At 40.4% G+C, this 19,416-nt stretch overlaps 1 protein-coding gene across 4 annotated transcripts in view; it reads left to right on the forward strand.

Moving 5' to 3' along the window:
• Nucleotides 1-4,138: 4,138 nt before the first annotated feature.
• The window catches only part of gramd2aa (GRAM domain containing 2Aa), a 90,009-nt gene continuing 74,731 nt past the window's right edge, over nt 4,139-19,416 (forward strand). The window contains exon 1 of one of the 4 annotated variants that reach the window (XM_060940902.1): nt 4,139-4,182. In XM_060940902.1, the coding sequence (XP_060796885.1) occupies nt 4,154-4,182 (29 nt within the window). In that variant the 5' untranslated portion in view covers nt 4,139-4,153. Of the gene's footprint in view, nt 4,183-8,865; nt 8,980-19,416 lie in introns of those variants that run through there. The other 3 variants (XM_060940901.1, XM_060940898.1, XM_060940900.1) reach the window with 3 other exon arrangements.

Consider the following 19,416-nt stretch of genomic DNA (forward strand, 5'->3'; position numbering starts at 1 on the left):
TGGCTGCAGGACTGGAACCCAATGTGGTCTTCTGCTGTTGCATGTTGAGATGCTTTTCTGCTCACCACGGTTGTAAGGAGTCGCTATGAGTTACTATATCCTTCCTGGCAGCTCGAACCAATTTGGCCATTTTCCTCTGACCTCTCATCAACGAGACGTTTGTTTCCACCCACAGAACTGTCGCTCACTGAAAGTTTTTCACACCATTCTGTGTAGACTCTAGAGACTGGTGTGTGTGTGAAAACCCCAGGAAGATCAGCAGTTTCTGAAATACTCAAACCAACACCCATGCCACAGTGAAAGAAAGTCACACTTTGAGATCACAATTTTTCCCATTCTGATGTTTGAACACTAACTGAAGCTTTTGATTTGTATCTGTATGATTTGATGCATCGTGCTGCTGTCAAGAAATCAGCTGATTAGAGAACTGCATCAGATGGGTGTTCCTAATAAAGGGGCCGGTGAGTGTATCATGTATAAATGATCAGGGATTTGCGCTAAAGAAAGAGGGACAAAAATTTGCTCTAATTTCAAAATCAAAGCCAGTATCATAATCCACTTGTTTATCTGCCTCACTTCTTCCTGCATCACTGGTCAAATCCCCTAAAAATCACCTGGTATCTCTGAGGCGGTGTGCTATAACATACAGCAGTAACTGTTTATCCAGTACAGGTTGTGTAATGTACTCTTTATCTGTGAATAGCTGTTTGTGTGCAGCGCTGGAGATTATGTGAAGAGGATTTATGGAGATTGAATATGAAATCTGATTATGTTTCTGTGTGGGAGGCAGGGAAGATGTGCTGAGGTCATGGATTTCCGCTCACAATCCACTCGGGACACTTGACTGGCATGAAATGACAATATCCTTGGTTTCATGAGGTGCATGATACATACATGGCGAGATCTAAAGGAGCCAAACATCTCTGAGCTTAACTTCCTACATCTCCAGCAGGTATGATTTGCATTACACTCTGTTTCATATCTGTCCGTCATACAACATGAAGTGTTTTCTCATCGCGTCTGTGTCATGTCCATGTCCGATGAAGGACTTTGTGGAATCTGACTATCGTCGTTAATGGAAGTGTGGAAAATGATTCTTTAATGCAAAAAAACCTCATAGTTGGTTTGATGCAAAGTCTTACGCTTTTTTTTTTTAAACTGAAAATGTCAGCGGTAAGAAAATTCACTTGTAAGCGTTAAAAGAAATGCTTTACGGAAACAAATACAGCAAATGAAGATACATAAATATTAACAAGCCTGTAATTATATAATGCAAAGATGAAACATCACGAATAGTGCTACATGTGGTTTCAGATTGACCCTAAATAGCATCTTCATTTTGCTGATGTTAATGTTAATGTACATTTTTAGTTCAACCACCTAAACATCTGTCATCTTTAATTCCTCTTTGTTCAGAAATAATTAATGCGCTATAACCACCAGAGTTTGAAGTACAAAAAATATACAGAAACACCCCAAAAACAACTTATTATCCATACACTAACTGTCTACTATGATACTGGTTAAAGATGCAAATTCCACAGTTGTGTGCATTATGGGCTCTGGCAAGATACTTGGTGAACTAACATATCTAGTTTTCAACCTCAGTACACTTCATTTCTACTTTATTTGTTCTGTGGTTCACTGGAATAGATTTAACAGTTATTCCATGAAATCGAGTTGTACGTGAGCTGATAGCCAATGAGCTGCGTAGCGCTGAGTTGGCTATAAGCCATGTACGATGAGATTGAGTGAAATAACTTTTTTATTCTATCCACATTCACTGGATTTTTAGAAACGGAGCATTTTTATTTTATTTTTTGCAAATTCGATAAATAAAAACTTTACACAAAATATCAGAAAAAATAATTTCCATTTAGAATGTAAACAAGCTGGCGAAATGACAGTAGCAATTTGTGAAAAATGCTATAATAATAATGCTTGAAAAATTATATATATATACACAGTAGTGCATCTCAAAAAATTAGAATACCATGAAAAAGTTCCTTTTTTTCATAATTTAATTCAAAAAGGTAAACTTTCATATATTCTATATTCATTACATGTAAAGTGAAATATTTAAAGCCTTTTCTGTTTTAATTATGATGATTATGGCTTATAGCTCATGAAAATCAGAAATCCAGTATCTCAAATTATTAGAATATTCCCTAAGATCAATCAAAAAAAGGATTTGCAATACAGAAATGTCCAACTTCTGAACAGTATATTCATTTATACACTCAATACTTGGTTGGGGCTCCTTTACCATGAATTACTGTATCAATGCGGTGTGGCATGGAGGTGATCAGTCTGTGGCACTGCTGAGGTGTTATTGAAGCCCAGGTTGCTTTGATAGTGGCCTTCAGCGTATCTGTATTTTTGGGTCGGGTGTTTCTCATCTTCCTCTTGACAATACCCCATAGATTCTCTATGGGGTTCAGGTCAGGCAAGTTGGCTGGCCAATCAAACACAGTAATATCATGGTCAGCAAACCATTTGGTAGTAGTTTTGGCACTGTGGGTAGGTGCTAAGTCCTGCTGGAAAAGGAAATCAGCATCTCCAAAAAGCTCGTCAGCAGATGGAAGCATGAAGTGCTCTAAAATCTCCTGGTAGATGGCTGTGTTGACTTTGGACTTGATAAAATACAGTGGACCAACACCAGCAGATGACATGGCACCCCAAATCATCACAGACTGTGGAAACTTCACACTGGGCTTCAAACACCTTGGATTCTGTGCCTCTCCACTCTTCCTCCAGACTCTAGAACCGTGATTTCCAAATTAAATGCAAAATGTACTTTCATCTGAAAAGAGGACATTGGACCACTGAGCAACAGTCCATTTCTTTCTCTCCTTAGCCCAGATAAGACACTTCTGACATTGTCTCTGGCTCAGGAGTGGCTTGATATTAGGAATGTGAAAGTTGTATCCCCTTTCTTGAAGATGTGTGTTCATGATGGGTCTTGATACACTGACACCAGCCTCAGTCCACTCCTTGTGAAGCTCTCCCAAGTTCTTGAATCAACTTTTCTTGACAATCCTCTAAAGACTGCGGCCATCCCTGTTGCTTGTGCACCTTTTCCAGCCACCCTTTTCAGCAATGACCTTTTGTGGCTTACCCTCCTTGTGGAGGGCATCAGTGATCATCTTCTGGACAACAGTCAAGTCAGCAGTCTTCCCCATGATTGTGGTTGTGTGTACTGAACTAGACCGAGAGATACACTGTGTTCATACTGTTTTACTCAAACTCGAAATGAAATATTCTAATATTTTGAGATGGTTTTTTTTAATGTTTTTGTACTGTATGCCATACTGATTAAAATTAAAATAGAAAAATGCTTGAAACATTTTAGTTTATGTGTAATGAGTCTATAATATATAACATTTTCACTTTCTTAAATAACTGATGGAAAATATTGAACTTTTTCACAATATTCTAATTTTTTGAGATGCACTTATATATATATTCTTATTATCAAATGCGTTCATTACATATTTTGTTGCTTTTTTTGTGTGTATTTTTAGGATTTTGTTTTCGAGTAGGGTTTTTATTTCGTCCTTGGTTGGTTCAGCAATACACGCCACCATTTTGTTTTTCTCTACTCGTGGTACATGAGCTGATATCTTAGTAGTAGAGTAGCCAATCAGAGTGCATGATTGCTCATATCCAGTGAATGTGGATAGAATAATCCAGATTTTCCTGTGTTGAATGTCCATTCTGCTCAGGCCCAGGCAAACACAGTTTGTGGTGTCGATCCTGAAGAAAAAAATGCACTGCTAATGATGGTACGATAAGGCTAGCGAGATAACTTAGTAGTATTGCCACTTTTGTAGCCAGTGTGATGCATTTTTAAAATGTTAAGCTTTGTTTTAACGGTGAATTCCTGATTAACCTACAAAAATAGTAATCATTGTGTACATTTTCAGTGATGTATAAGACCTAGACGAGTTACCTGATGATCACTCCAGTTCTGTAGCGCTGTAGTGATGCGTGTATCCATGGCAGGTCTGAGAGCTGTATGCAGTGGTTATTGCCCCAGAAGGATCCATCAAAAGTTGATGAAATTCTTGGAGCCCATGCCCACTTAGCCTGCAAGAAATTATTGTTCCCAAGACAAAGCTGAAGTTGGTCTTGGATCGTGGCACAGCTGGGGATGAGACGGGGCTCACGACTGCACTTCAGGTGCGTTGTTGCTTCCAGCAGCCAGATTGAGTTATTAAATATAAATGCAATGATTAAAGTGTGACTGTTGGCATGTGCAAGACATATGACGTGTCTTTAATTACTGTACATGTATAAATTTTGTCAACTAAGCACAACATGCAATCATTCAAAATTTGAGCTCAAAGAATTAGAGAATTTACTTACACTTTTTCAGCCCTTAAAATAACAGTAATAATTTCTCTCAAAAATATATTTGGGTGAAAATGTAATTGTCATATTTATTACTATAATTTTGCCTGTTCTATTAAAGGATGCCAATAATCCTGAAGTTTGTTGGATTAAGGGACCAATAACGATGCTAATGAACACCATCTTTATAATAACAGCTGACTCTTTTATGTTTGTTGCCATTTATGTGTAAACAGGACAAAGTTTGTGGTATTTCAACTGGTGAGAATAGGTTTTCCGAGTAAGTGCCATGTTTCAGTTCTGTACCTAAACATACACCTCCTTCTTCTTCTTCTTCTTCTTTTGGCTGCTCCCGATTAGGGGTCGCCACAGTGGACCTTTCGTCTCCATTGCTCCCTGTCTTCCGCATCCTTCTCTACCACACCTGCCACTTTCATGTCCTCTCTCACTACGTCCATGTATCTCCTCTTTGGCCTTCCTCGTTTTCGTGTGCCTGGCAGCTCCATCCTCAACGTTCTCCTTCCAATATGCTCTGCATCTCTTCTCAGGATGTGCCCATACCATCTCAGTCTCATCTCTCTTAGCTTAATTCCCAAGCTCTCCACATGTATCTAAACATACACCGATTAGTCAAATTGTGATGGGTAGATGACTGGGTCTGAGCATCTCCAAAATTACACATCTTGTGGGGTGTTCCTGGTATGCAGTGGTTAGTACCTACCAAAAGTGGTCCAAGGAAGGACAACCGGTGAACCGGAGACAGGGTCATGGGTGTCGAAGGCTCGTTGATTCACATGGGGGACAAAGGCTAGCCCGTATGGTCCAATCCCACAGAAGAGCTGCTGTAGCACAAGCTGCTGAAAATGTTAATGCTGACACCTTTCTGCTTTAGCCAGCATGAACTTTTTCAGCAGTAGCTCTTCTGTAGGACTAGATCATATGGGCTAGGCTTTGTACCCCATGTGAATCAATGAGCCTTCGATACCCATGACCCTGTTACTGGTTCACCGGTTGTCCTTCCTTGGACCACTTTTGGTAGGTACTAACAACTGCATACCAGGAACACCCCACAAGATGTGCCATTTTGGAGATGCTCAGACCCAGTCATCTCGCCATCACAATTTGGCCCTTGTCAAAGTCGCTCAGATCCTTACGCTTGTCCATTTTTCCTGCTTCCAACACATCAACTTCAAGAACTGACTGTTCTCTTGCTGCCTAATATATCCCACCCCTTGACAGGTGGCATTGTAATGAGATAATAAGTGTTATTAACTTCTTCACCTGGCAGTGGCCATAATGATCAGTGTGTACATTGACAAAGAGGATACTCATTGGACAGTCAAAGAAATAAAAGTTTAATTTGTTCAAATTAATGACAGCAACATCAAAAGTCATAACCTTGACCAGGATAAAGCACTTAATGACAATGAATTTATGCGAACAAACAACGAGGATCTTAAAAAGGTATTTCCATGGAAGTCATCTACTTCCTTGTGTTTGTCCCGCATTGGCACGGAGTCTGAATTTTGACACATCAGTCGCCGCTTGGTCCTGTCCAGGATGTCCTCAGGGGCGATTTTGCCTTCCTGCATGTTATCTGATGCTGATGATAGCAAGACATAGTTGTTGTTTTTGGACTAGCTTTTTTAACCTGCTTCGTCTCCAAGCAGGCAGCCCTCGCAAATTTTTCATGTCACTCAGTCAGGGGGGACGTGGTTTACCTGCAGAGAACACCCTCGCATTTCAGGATAAGTTATAGTTTGATGTATCTACACTACCATTCAAAAGTTTGGGGTCACCCAGACAATTTTGTGTTTTCCATGAAAAGTCACACTTTTATTTACCACCATAAGTTATAAAATGAATAGAAAATATAGTCAAGACATTTTTCTGGCCATTTTGAGCATTTAATCGACCCCACAAATGTGATGCTCCAGAAACTCAATCTGCTCAAAGGAAGGTCAGTTTTATAGCTTCTCTAAAGAGCTCAACTGTTTTCAGCTGTGCTAACATGATTGTACAAGGGTTTTCTAATCATCCATTAGCCTTCTGAGGCAATGAGCAAACACATTGTACCATTAGAACACTGGAGTGAGAGTTGCTGGAAATGGGCCTCTATACACCTATGGAGATATTGCACCAAAAACCAGACATTTGCAGCTAGAATAGTCATTTACCACATTAGCAATGTATAGAGTGGATTTCTGATTAGTTTAAAGTGATCTTCACTGAAAAGAACAGTGCTTTTCTTTCAAAAATAAGGACATTTCAAAGTGACCCCAAACTTTTGAACGGTAGTGTATGTTTGATGTGACCAGAAAATGGAACAATAATTCTGACCAAAAAATAAATAAATAAAGACTGGTGCCGGTGCCAAAAAGCTGCCACCAGCAGGGCATGACAAAATTGCTGGTACCAAAGTTGGACCCAGTAATATGTCAGTGGCTATGGGAGGGGCTACTGCGAGAAATACACCGCTATTATGATAAACCTAATCTCTGAACACTTTATTGACATTATAAAACGTGAGGCTTCTTGAAAGCTGAGAAAGCTCAAGTCAGCAGTGGTCTATGGAAAAGACAAGATCACTTTTTTCTGTGATTCCCCACCACCACTGTGTGTGTTTCTTTTTTGCCTCTCTCCGCCATGGGACAATTTCAGCTCAGTACCACAGACCGTGTCTTTTGCTCAAAGTTATGTGATGGATTCGGTTGTAAAGTGGCAGCTTTTAACGGCGGGTAGAGTCCAGTAGTGGTTAGCAGAGAGTGCGGTGGGAAGCTGCACACGCTACTTGAGTTGGGGTTGAAGTTCATCACACCGCAGTCGGAAATGTGCAAGCAAGCAAGCAGCCTTTATTTCCTCCTTCTCTTCCTTTTCTCTGGAGCTCTGCTCATGACATGAAAAGAAAATTTATATCTTGCAGCAACATTTTAAATGTGCCCGCTTAAAAGGAGGGAACTGTTTCATAAAATGTAGCAGCAATTTAACTAAAAAGAGGGAATGAACCAAACCAATGAGGCGCGTAGCACCGAGTTGTCTATAAGCCGTGTACGATGAGATTGAGTGGAATAACTGTTTTATTCTATCCACGTTCATTGGATTTTGAGAAACTGAGCATTTTTATTTTTTGCAAATTCGATAAATAAAAACTTGATACAAAATGTCCGATAAAATAATTTCCGCTTAGGCGGACTTCTTAAAAACCTATCGATGGCGGCACGAATTGACTTTAGTGTTGTTGTTGTTTTGTAGAAAGTGCCGTCTCGCTGTCATGCCGAGGTATAGAATAGCTTTAGACATTTATTTAATTCTTCCTTGGACATTTCAGTTCTGTAATTTTCAAACTTCTTTGAGCTTTTGAACCAGTCTAAAAAAAAAAAATTCAACAAATTTTAATGCTTAAAGATGAAGAATGTAAACAAACCGGTGAAATGACAGTAGCAATTTGTGAAAAATATGATAATTCTTGAAAAGTTTTACAAAAGATATGTTCTTACCATGAAATACTTTCATTCCATATTTTGTTGCTGCTTTTTTTTGTATTTTTTGAGGTTTTGTTTTCGAGTAGAGTTTTTATTTCGTCCTCGGTTGGTTCAGCAAAACGCAACGCCATTTTAGTTTTTCTCCACTCATGGTATATGAGCTGAGAGCCTAGTAGTAGAGTAGCCAATCAGAGCGTGTGATTGCTAATATCCAGTGACTGTGGATATGATAAATATATATATTTATTTTTGTGTCATGAGCAGGGCTCCGTACTTTTCTGTCTTCTTCTTTTTCATACACACAAGTCCACACGCGGACGCTGCAAACACCAGTAAACAGACACGCATGCAGAGGCTACTAAATCGAGATGTGAGACTTTTTCCCTCAAATGTTACCTCGGTAACATTTCATCTTTTGCTGTGTAACATTTTTGCAAACTTGTTGAAATGTGGGGGCGGCACGGTGGTGTAGTGGTTAGCGCTGTTGCTTCACAGCAAGAAGGTCCGGGTTCGAGCTCCGTGGCCGGCGAGGGCCTTTCTGTGTGGAGTTTGCATGTTCTCCCCGTGTCCGCGTGGGTTTCCTCCGGGTGCTCCGGTTTCCCCCACAGTCCAAAGACATGCAGGTTAGGTTAACTGGTGACTCTAAATTGAGCGTAGGTGTGAATGTGAGTGTGAATGGTTGTCTGTGTCTCTGTGTCAGCCCTGTGATGACCTGGCGACTTGTCCAGGGTGTACCCCGCCTTTCGCCCGTAGTCAGCTGGGATAGGCTCCAGCTTGCCTGCGACCCTGTAGAACAGGATAAAGCGGCTACAGATGATGGATGGATGTTGGAATGTGGACCGGTTCTCGAAAGACATCAAGGCAGAACTGGATGGCCAACACCGTCCTGGTGGAAAAGCGCTATATTAGAGAAGGTTTTGGCACCGCTGGCCTTCCACACAGCGCTAATCCTCTCTGCGCCTGGAGACGAGCTGCGCGCTTCCGCTTCACATTAAAGCTGCCTGTCGCGCGCTGACCAGCGGAAAGAGCTCCGACTCACTAGCGGAAGTGCACAGCTCCTGTCTCCGGTAATATGTGACCCTTTTTTTTTTTTGCCTTGATGCCTGAGCCGTGACTGGAGCGGAGAGGTCCAGCCGTGTGCCAGGTACGCGCGCAAGATCCTGCAGTTTCTCGCGAGAGTTGATTGGAGACTCGGCTCTGCGCCACATCAAAGATGCGCAGTTGTGATCCTTTAACTTCACGCGCTCCTTCACTGCTCTGTTTGTAAACCTCAGTGACTTCATGCTCACGTGGCTGTGAGGCGTCTTAAATTAATGCCTTGCAGTAGGGCGGCGGCTACAATTATCGACACCTGAACGATCTTTTGGCCGTTGCAAAAGTCGAAAAAACTTTCAGTACGTAAATTGTGCATGAATAATTAGACTGCCACTGGGGAAAAAATTAGTTGATTCCCGATTACTTTATTGACACCTTTGTCCACAGTTGTCGATACTTTTGTCCACAGTTGTCGATACTTTTGTCCACAGTCGTCGATACTTTTGTCCACAGTTATTGACACTTTTGTGCCACTGCCACTGGGGAAAAAATTAGTTGATTCCCGATTACTTTATTGACACCTTTGTCCACAGTTGTCGATACTTTTGTCCACAGTTGTCGATACTTTTGTCCACAGTCGTCGATACTTTTGTCCACAGTTATTGACACTTTTGTGCCACTGCCACTGGGGAAAAAATTAGTTGATTCCCGATTACTTTATTGACACCTTTGTCCACAGTTGTCGATACTTTTGTCCACAGTTGTCGATACTTTTGTCCACAGTCGTCGATACTTTTGTCCACAGTTATTGACACTTTTGTGCCACTGCCACTGGGGAAAAAATTAGTTGATTCCCGATTACTTTATTGACACCTTTGTCCACAGTTGTCGATACTTTTGTCCACAGTTGTCGATACTTTTGTCCACAGTCGTCGATACTTTTGTCCACAGTTATTGACACTTTTGTGCCACTGCCACTGGGGAAAAAATTAGTTGATTCCCGATTACTTTATTGACACCTTTGTCCACAGTTGTCGATACTTTTGTCCACAGTTGTCGATACTTTTGTCCACAGTCGTCGATACTTTTGTCCACAGTTATTGACACTTTTGTGCCACTGCCACTGGGGAAAAAATTAGTTGATTCCCGATTACTTTATTGACACCTTTGTCCACAGTTGTCGATACTTTTGTCCACAGTTGTCGATACTTTTGTCCACAGTCGTCGATACTTTTGTCCACAGTTATTGACACTTTTGTGCCACTGCCACTGGGGAAAAAATTAGTTGATTCCCGATTACTTTATTGACACCTTTGTCCACAGTTGTCGATACTTTTGTCCACAGTTGTCGATACTTTTGTCCACAGTCGTCGATACTTTTGTCCACAGTTATTGACACTTTTGTACACAATTATCGACACTTTTGTCCACAGTTGTCGACACCATTGGATACCTTTGTCCACAGTTATTGACACCTTTGTCCACAATTATCGACACTTTTGTCCACAGTTGTTGACACCATTGGATACCTTTGTCCACAGTTATTGACACCTTTGTCCACAATTATCGACACTTTTGTCCACAGTTGTCGACACCTTTTGTCCACAGTTGTCGACACCTTTTGTCCACAGTTGTCGACACCTTTTGTCCACAGTTGTCGACACCTTTTGTCCACAGTTGTCGACACCTTTTGTCCACAGTTGTCGACACCTTTGGATACCTTTGTCCACAGTTATTGACACCTTTGTCCACAATTATCGACACTTTTGTCCACAGTTGTCGACACCTTTTGTCCACAGTTGTCGACACCTTTTGTCCACAGTTGTCGACACCTTTTGTCCACAGTTGTCGACACCTTTTGTCCACAGTTGTCGACACCTTTTGTCCACAGTTGTCGACACCTTTTGTCCACAGTTGTCGACACCTTTGGATACCTTTGTCCACAGTTATTGACACCTTTGTACACAATTATCAACACCTTTGTCCACAGTTATCGACACCTTTCTGGACAATTATTGACACTTTTGTCCACAGCTATCGACACCTTTGTACACAATTATCGACACCTTTGTCGACAGTTATCGACACCTTTGTCGACAGTTGTCGACACCTTTTGTCCACAGTTGTCGACACCTTTGTCCACAGTTGTCGACACCTTTGTCCACAGTTGTCAACACCTTTGGATACCTTTGTCCACAGTTATTGACACCTTTGTACACAATTATCAACACCTTTGTCCACAGTTATCGACACCTTTCTGGACAATTATTGACACTTTTGTCCACAGCTATCGACACCTTTGTACACAATTATCGACACCTTTGTCGACAGTTATCGACACCTTTGTCGACAGTTATCGACACCTTTGTCGACAGTTATCGACACCTTTGTCGACAGTTATCGACACCTTTGTCGACAATTATCGACACCTTTGTCGACAATTATCAACACCTTTGTCGACAGTTGTCGACACCTTTTGTCCACAGTTGTCGACACCCAGATGATTATTTATTTTTTTAAAAATCATTGGTATGTAGTATTAACAGAACATTAGTTTTTATTTAATTTGCTTTTCATAGACTTATATTTAGTACAAAATATCTTTTATATAAATATATTGATGTCGGTGTTTACGTAAATGAGGAAGTAATTCTAATATTTGTAAACAAATGAACTGATAATGTTTAAAGCAGATACGCAGAGCCTTTATTTTTAAATACATTTCTGAGTGGATAGTATCTCCATCCTTCACTCTTGTATGCTGCATAAATGGGAATTAAAAAATATGTATTTTTGAGAGTTAAAATCGACCGCAAAGTTGGCATTCGAGTTGCCCCGCTGAGCCAGCCAGCCCTGAGCGCGTGTCGTCACAGCGGGAACCGGTTTTCAGGCCGAGGCCTTTGACAGCTATAGACCAACGTCATATAAATAAAAATTTATGGTGAAAGTAAGAAATCCCGTTACCGACTTACTCAACTGAGACTGATTTGACTTCATTGATTGTGGTTTGACTCTCATTAAAACAGGATGGGTGTTATCACTTATGCAACATACATGTACATGCATGCATTTTCACTGATAAAACGTAAAAAGCTCATTAAATAATCAGATGAACTGAGACAATCACGTTCTGAAGCAAATTAAATAATCTTGTACCGCTAACTTAAACACACAATACAAGTTACATGTATTAATCTAAATGCAGGTAAACAAGGTGGTGGTGTTTTTTATATCCAAATGAGAGTCGGAGTTTACCCCTCTGTGTTCTCGCTTTTTGAAGGCCGATCTTGTGGCCGATTTGTTTTGAAACAATCTGACTTTCAGTTGTTCGTTCAGTTCTCCGTTCATTCACTTCTTCCACGTAAGGGCGAGATGGCAGCGATATCCAGTTTAGAAATGAGATGGCTGGTCCGTATTTTCTCCATACTGAGTACTCCGCCATTACTGCTCGGCTCAGGCAATTACTAAAACCCAGGATGGAACGGGAGGTCACCGGTTTTAGCAACAACTGCGGGGAGGTCACTGCCCGAGCGATATGTCCCGTTCCGTTCTGTCCCGTCCCGGGTTTTACCAACAACCCTCGGCTCACAATCCGGAAGAACTGGTGCAACTGAACTCACTTTTAAAAAATAAAATAAATACTTTCCTTTTCTTGTTTTCTTTTCCTTTAATTGCTGGTACTGCACCCTCTTTCAATATGGGCTTATAGCCAACGCTCCTCAACAGATCAGAGGTAGGTCTCGTATGAGTCTTCAGTAAAATGAGCAGAGGAGAGACCACTTCGTAGGCACCCAATGTGCCCGTGAATTTCTTGCAGTTTGAACATTCTTGGGCCATGAATACAACATAAATCCACCTTCTGTCGTGTTGCTGCACCATCCAGCAACACATCTATGTGGCATGGTGATAAATTGGCTCAAAATGGAGGATCGGAGTTGCAATCAGCTCTGTTTTAGTATAGCGGAAATGGCGATGAGACCGATAGACTTCCTGCTGTGACGTTATGAATGTAAAGGTCATTCACTCAGACCGCTACCTATATAAATCACTTTAATCGTAAAAATGACTATATTAGATTTATTGTTAACGCTTAAAACTATTCCTGTGACATTCTTGAGGTCTCAAGGCAATTATAAACGAAAGTGAGGCCACGGCTCTGCGTATATGCTTTAACCTGCGTCTGAAAATCTTTTTGTTCCACTTTCTAAGTATTCTCGTAGATCACATTTTGTTAATCATTCGTTGTTGTTTGTATTAATTTCTAGTTTTGTAGTTTACCAATAAAAGTCAACAGGCAATTGACATCGTAACCACATGAAAATCCAGGTCAAAGGTCGCGTGTCATTCCTCCAACCAAAACATAAAATGTTTACTGATATTGTAATATGTGGTAGAGATTTATAACAAACTGAAAAAAAAAAAAAAAATATATATATATATATATATATATATATATATATATATATATTTTTTTTTTTTTTTTTCCTGAATGGAATAGAAAAATCTGAATATTTCAGTCATGTAATTTTTTTAATATGCTAGGAATTTAATTCTGGTCTAATTCTATTTATTGCAATCAGATTCCAAATACTCTATAAACGCATCTCCCATAACCCGGGACGGAACAGAATGGGACAGAACAGTACCGTCACGTATTTTAATGTGGTGTCACGTATTTTCTTAGATTTGCCTTCCGGGTTTTTATATGCTGTTCCGTCCCGTGTATAACAAGTGTTCCCTACCGCAATACTATTTTTGTGACATTTATTTTCATAATGTATAATCTTACCTTTTTTGTTCGAGTTTCACAGAGACATCCAGCACGTCCACCGTTTTATTAATCGGTACTTACATTAGTCATCCCGCCTTGATAGACGAACCTGTTCCGTCACTTATGATAAATAAAGTTAGAAGAAAAGCAAAATATATTGTTGAGTTGTTTTGTTGTCAAAACATATAAACACGGATTTCTTTGTGACGTCACGCCGAGGTATATTCCGTAACTGGAGTTCCGGGCTTTTAGATCAATTTGGATTGAAAATATCGTGAATATAACGTTAATACAATGTGACGGGATATAATAATACTGGAGAATCAAAGAATACTTGACATTGATATGTGTGAGTACAAGATGTTAAGTATGAAACCCCTGAATATTTAGGTGGTGTTTACATTAGACCGTATCCGTCTCGTTTTCGTCGCGGATGCACTGTCCGTTCACATTAAAACACCGGGAAACGACTCCACAGGCAGAACAACTTGAATCTGCCAGGGCCCACGTATTCAATCCATTACGTATCTGGTCCGGTGCTGTGTAAACATTGAGAATACGCAGATACGCTGTGCTGAGCTCTAGCTGACATCGTCATTGGACAACGTCACTGTGACATCCACCTTCCTGATTCGCTGGCGTTGGTCATGCCACGTTGGTCATGTGACGCGACTGCTGAAAAACGGCGCGGACTTTCACTTCCTGCTATTTGTCCCGAATCACTGCTCGTGCGCTTCACTCGCGTGCTCTGTGAGCTGCGCAGGGCCGGAGTGCACACCCTCCAGAGGGCACTCGCTGTTCAGGGCGGAGTGATTTGGAGCGCAGGATGCCTGCGGAGCCGAGCGTATCCGTGTATTGGCGTTGGTGTGCACGCGAATCGTGTATTGGCGTTGCTGTGTGCACGCGAATCGTTTTAAAAACGTTAATCTGATGATCCGCTGATACGGTCTAATGTAAACACCACCTTAGAAAACGTAACGATATTGTAATGTACCGTCCTGTTCCGCTTCATACTTTCCGTACCGGGTTATGGGAGACACTTCTATAAACGTTCCATTCTGTTATGAATCAGGAAAAAAATTGATAAATTGCAGCACTTTTATTTTTTTAAAGCACTTCATCTACTTCAACAACGTTAGACAAAGATCGATCCGTAACCGTTGTAAATGTCACTTAATTCCACAGGGTGTCGATAATGGTGGACACCAGTGAAAGTGATCACTATTATCGACACCTCACGTGACTTCTCAAACGTGCGTTTAGATACAAAATGGCGACTGTCAAATGAGAGTCAGAAACAAAGTAGGTTTCGATAAGGAGATCATGAAATATCTGTGAATTTGATTAGTAAAAACATGTCCATGATCTTTCCACCATGCTTACCTGCGATGATAACATCCAGGTTTTCCTCAAATTGCTGATCGTGCTTAAAAAAAAAAAATTCCATCTTGGGTAACGAGCTGTCATCAGACGACAAGATCAAAGGGCGAGGGCGGGTCTTCCGGTTGATTAATTAACTAATAATAACTGTTGTAACTGAGACTCACCTTTGTAAGATTGTTTGTTTTTAATTGGTAAATCTGAAAAGGTGTCGATAATTATGGACTGTCGATAACTGTAGCCGTCGCTCTATTAGAAGTAAAGTAAAAGAGCTTCACCTGAAGTCACTCAAGACTTCAAACTTCACTCTCGGAGCAAAAAAAGGTTCCCAAACTGCATTTTTCATAGTTACTGAGGTCAGGGTCCTCACAAACACCTTCTTTATGTATCTTTAACCTGTGTAATACATGTGTATTAGTGTAGCTTTAAAGCTCTCCGTTTATCTACAGTAAATAATTTTTTTGAAGGGCTTTTTTTTTGTTTTTTGGTGAAAGAAACAATAAAGGATACTATCAAGTATTAGGTTTCCAGCATAAAATGAAATCTTTATCCTGTTAAGGGTCGCAACAGCGGATTGCATCATCAGGATCGGTATATTTAATTTGGCATTGGTTTTACACCCTTCCTGACGCGATCTATCCAGGCTTGGGACCGGCACTAAGTATGCACTGGCTTGTGCCACCCCAGTGGCTGGGTATTTTACCCAATCTGCATGTCTTTGAACTGTCGGAGGAAACCGGGAGCACCCGAGAAAACCCAAGCAGACACGGGGAGAACATTCAGACTCCATGCTGATGTGAGGTTCGAACCTGGAACCTTCTTGCTGTGAGGCGACAATGCTAACCACTGCACCACCGTGCTGTGCCACCCATAAAATTAAATGTGATTAAATGCATTTAATTTTAAAATAAAATCAGTGTATTACATAAGAGATGCTTTTCAGACAAAGAAAACATCATGAAGGCTACTGGGTTTTGGTGCAAAATGAAGACGCGAGTGAGACAGTTGGAGTGTCCAGAAGAACTGTGGCTGGTTCTGTAAGATGCTCAGTAAAACCTACAGCTCATTTCCTTATTTAAAAACGGGTACAAATTATACCTGAGACAATTTGACCGTTTCGTTTATTACAGTTTACTGCTCTTGATGATTTTTTTTCCTAAAACATAGAAACATTTAATTTCATTATTTTTGAAGGCATCTTTGCTCTACAGCAGGGCTTTTCAAAGTGTGGGGCGCGCCTCCCCTAGGGGGCGCCAGAGTTCTTCGGGGGGGCACAACGTGAGGAAAAATAAACCAGAATAAGTTACTATTGCGGACATTTAGCGAACTTCAGCTAGCCTTTGCCAGAGACAGAATGGATCGATTTTTAGTACCTAAAGCTACAGTGAGTGAGGAGACAGAGTCTGGGCCAAGCAAAAAAAGAAGGAAGTATGACCACGATTATTTAAAGTTTGGATTTTCATGGACTGGATCTGAAGATGCTCCACTGCCACAGTGTGCTGTCTGCCAAGAGGTGCTAGCTAACGATGCTATGAGATGTTTAAAATGTGTAAAACAAGATGTTTTCAAAAAAAAAAAAGCACAGATGTTTAAAATGTGTAAAAAAAAAAAAAAGGATGTTTTAAAAAAGCACAGATGTTTAAAATGTGTAAAAAAGATGTTTTAAAAAGCACAAATGTTTAAAATGTGTAAAAAGAGGTTTTAAAAAAAGCACACATGTTTAAAATGTATAAAAAAGATGTTTTAAAAAGCACAAATGTTTAAAATGTGTAAAAAGAGGTTTTAAAAAAAGCACAGATGTTTAAAATGTGTAAAAAATGTTTTAAAAAGAACAAATGTTTAAAATGTGTAAAAAAAGAGGTTTTAAAAAAAGCACAGATGTTTAAAATGTGTAAAAAAAAGATGTTTTAAAAAAGCACAGATGTTTAAAATGTGTAAAAGAAAAAAATAAAAATGTGTACAACAACCATTTTTTTTTTTAAATACGAATGGAACATTAAATATAGCAACAACAAAAATTGTAAGGGGGGGCGCTGTTGTTTATTTTCTCTCTGAGGGGGGCTGACTCTCCCACACTTTGAAAACCCCTGGTCTACAGCATTTCATTGCATGTGCCTAAAACCTGGACAGTCGAAAGACGCACTTGGAAGACGCCTCTGGACGCTTACAGTTTTGCTCCAATGGTTTCGGACTGCAGTTGTTGTGAACGGTTTTGCACTTAAGTCTCCATCCATGAACAGTTGAGAACTTCAACAAAACAGACTTCATGTTAAAGCTATAATGAATTTCCTGGTTACACAGTTATACTTCGTGACTGCTTTGTTGGAAACAGTTAGAGAAGCAAATTATTTATAATCATGCTATCTGTTATCACCCAGATGAGGATGGGTTCCCTTTTGAGTCTGGTTCCTCTCAAGGTTTCTTCATGTCTTCTCAGGGAGTTTTTCCTTCCCACCGTCGCCTCAGGGACAAATAAATTTTTTAGGGATAAAATTAGCTCATATGTTTAAAGTCTATTTTTCTGTCAAGCTGCTTTGCAACAATGTCTGTTAAAAGCGCGAGATAAATAAACTTGATTTTACACGATACACTACTGTATATCTCTATTTAATGACTAGTTCTCTAAATTTCAGTTCAACATGTCACATGCGAGCACAGTGGTCAACTCCTTTGTAATCCTAATATCATTGCTGTTTTTTCTCGGAGTCCAAGCGATTAGGATTCTTTGCATTTCCATACCTTAACCCTGATTGTCCAGTCACAAGGCAACACAGAAAACAATGCAGCTGTGCTTATCGTACTTAATAGGAACAAGGAGTGAAATTAGTGTGTCGTCCACCGTTATAGAAGTTAGGGTTTGGCAATAAAACAATCAATCAAATCACGATTCTTGAAGACTTTTTCCACATGATATAGACAGTATTTTTGGGTTGTGTTGAGTGCTGACATAAAACTAGTACTGAATTGAAATTTTGCTACACGCCAGTGAGCTCAATTTTAAATTTAAATTCAGATTTATCGTGAGAAAACCCAAACGTTTCTTGCCCATTGATTCGTCAAAATGGCAAGAAAAAGATTCAAATCTTTTGGAAACTGTGTTGTCCACATCCTTTTTTCTGTTTCCGGTTGAGAGTACAGTACGCTGTGCGCGTTCTGGCTGCTGCTTCTCACTGGAGTTTTTTATTTTATTTTCCCTTTGTTTTTCTTTTTTTGTGTGTTTCTGTAGTTTGTGTAGGGCGGCACGGTAGTGTAGTGGTTAGCACGGTCGCCTCACAGCAAGAAGGTTCTGGGTTCCCAACCCAGCGGTCAACAAGGGCCTTTCTGTGTGGGTGCTCCGGTTTCCCCCACAGTTCAAAGACATGTGGTTAGGTAAATATGGGACGGCCTTGGGCTGAGGTGCCCTTGAGCGAGGCACCTAACTCCCAACTGCTCCCCGGGCGCTGTTAGCATGGCTGCCCACTGCTCTGGGTATGTGTGTGTGCTCATTGCTCATGTGTGTGTGCATTGCTTCAGATGGGTTAAATGCAGAGAGGAAATTTCACAAGTGTGTGATGAATAAAGTTGTGCTTTCTTTCTTTTCTTATTTTTTCCTGATGACCTTTTGGTGGACTTCCCCCCCCCCCAAAAAAAAAAAAAAATTGTAAAGCGACCTTGGGTACGAGAAAGGTGCTATATAAATTTGTTATTATTATTATAATGGCGAGTTGGCCTAGTGGTCAGCGTGTCCGCCTCTCCATCAGGAGATCGCAAGTTCTACTCACAGTCAAGTCATACCAAAGATCATCGTAAAAGTGTTACCTGCTGCCGTCTAGCAAGGCACACTGCAATACAGATGTGAGCGGGGAGTCAAACTCTCACGGTTACCAGATAACCAGCCCCCCACTGTAACCCTAGCTATGTAATAAGCGAGAGGCCGAGGGCTACAGAAACGGAGATTGGCGCCGCCTAATGCGCCATACGGTGCGGGAAGGACTTTATTATTATTATTATTATTATTATTATTATTATAATAAATCAAAAGCCAATTTGTGGCACAAATATCACACCACGAAACTGTTGGTAGTGTTGGTATTACAGTGCTAATAACACTCGTGATGCTCGTCTCACAAAAAAAAGCGTATTGCGAAATCAGTTAAATAATGTAATAACAATGTTATATGATGTTATAACATCATATTACCCTGCTAACATTTAAGGAAATTATTTTGTCTCATGTTTGTTTTATGAGGCTTCATTTCATAACTCATGGTTGACGTGAAGTAGATAGTATGGTCTTAGACAACGTGTGAGGAATAAAACACTTATGGTGATGATACACGGGGCAACTTTTTGGGCAATGTTGCCGAGCAATGTTGCTGGGTAATTGCGTTTTGACTCTTTTCTATTGAGATTGGG

Source organism: Neoarius graeffei, chromosome 15 (genome assembly GCF_027579695.1).
Source record: "Neoarius graeffei isolate fNeoGra1 chromosome 15, fNeoGra1.pri, whole genome shotgun sequence".
Classification (NCBI taxonomy): domain Eukaryota; kingdom Metazoa; phylum Chordata; class Actinopteri; order Siluriformes; family Ariidae; genus Neoarius; species Neoarius graeffei.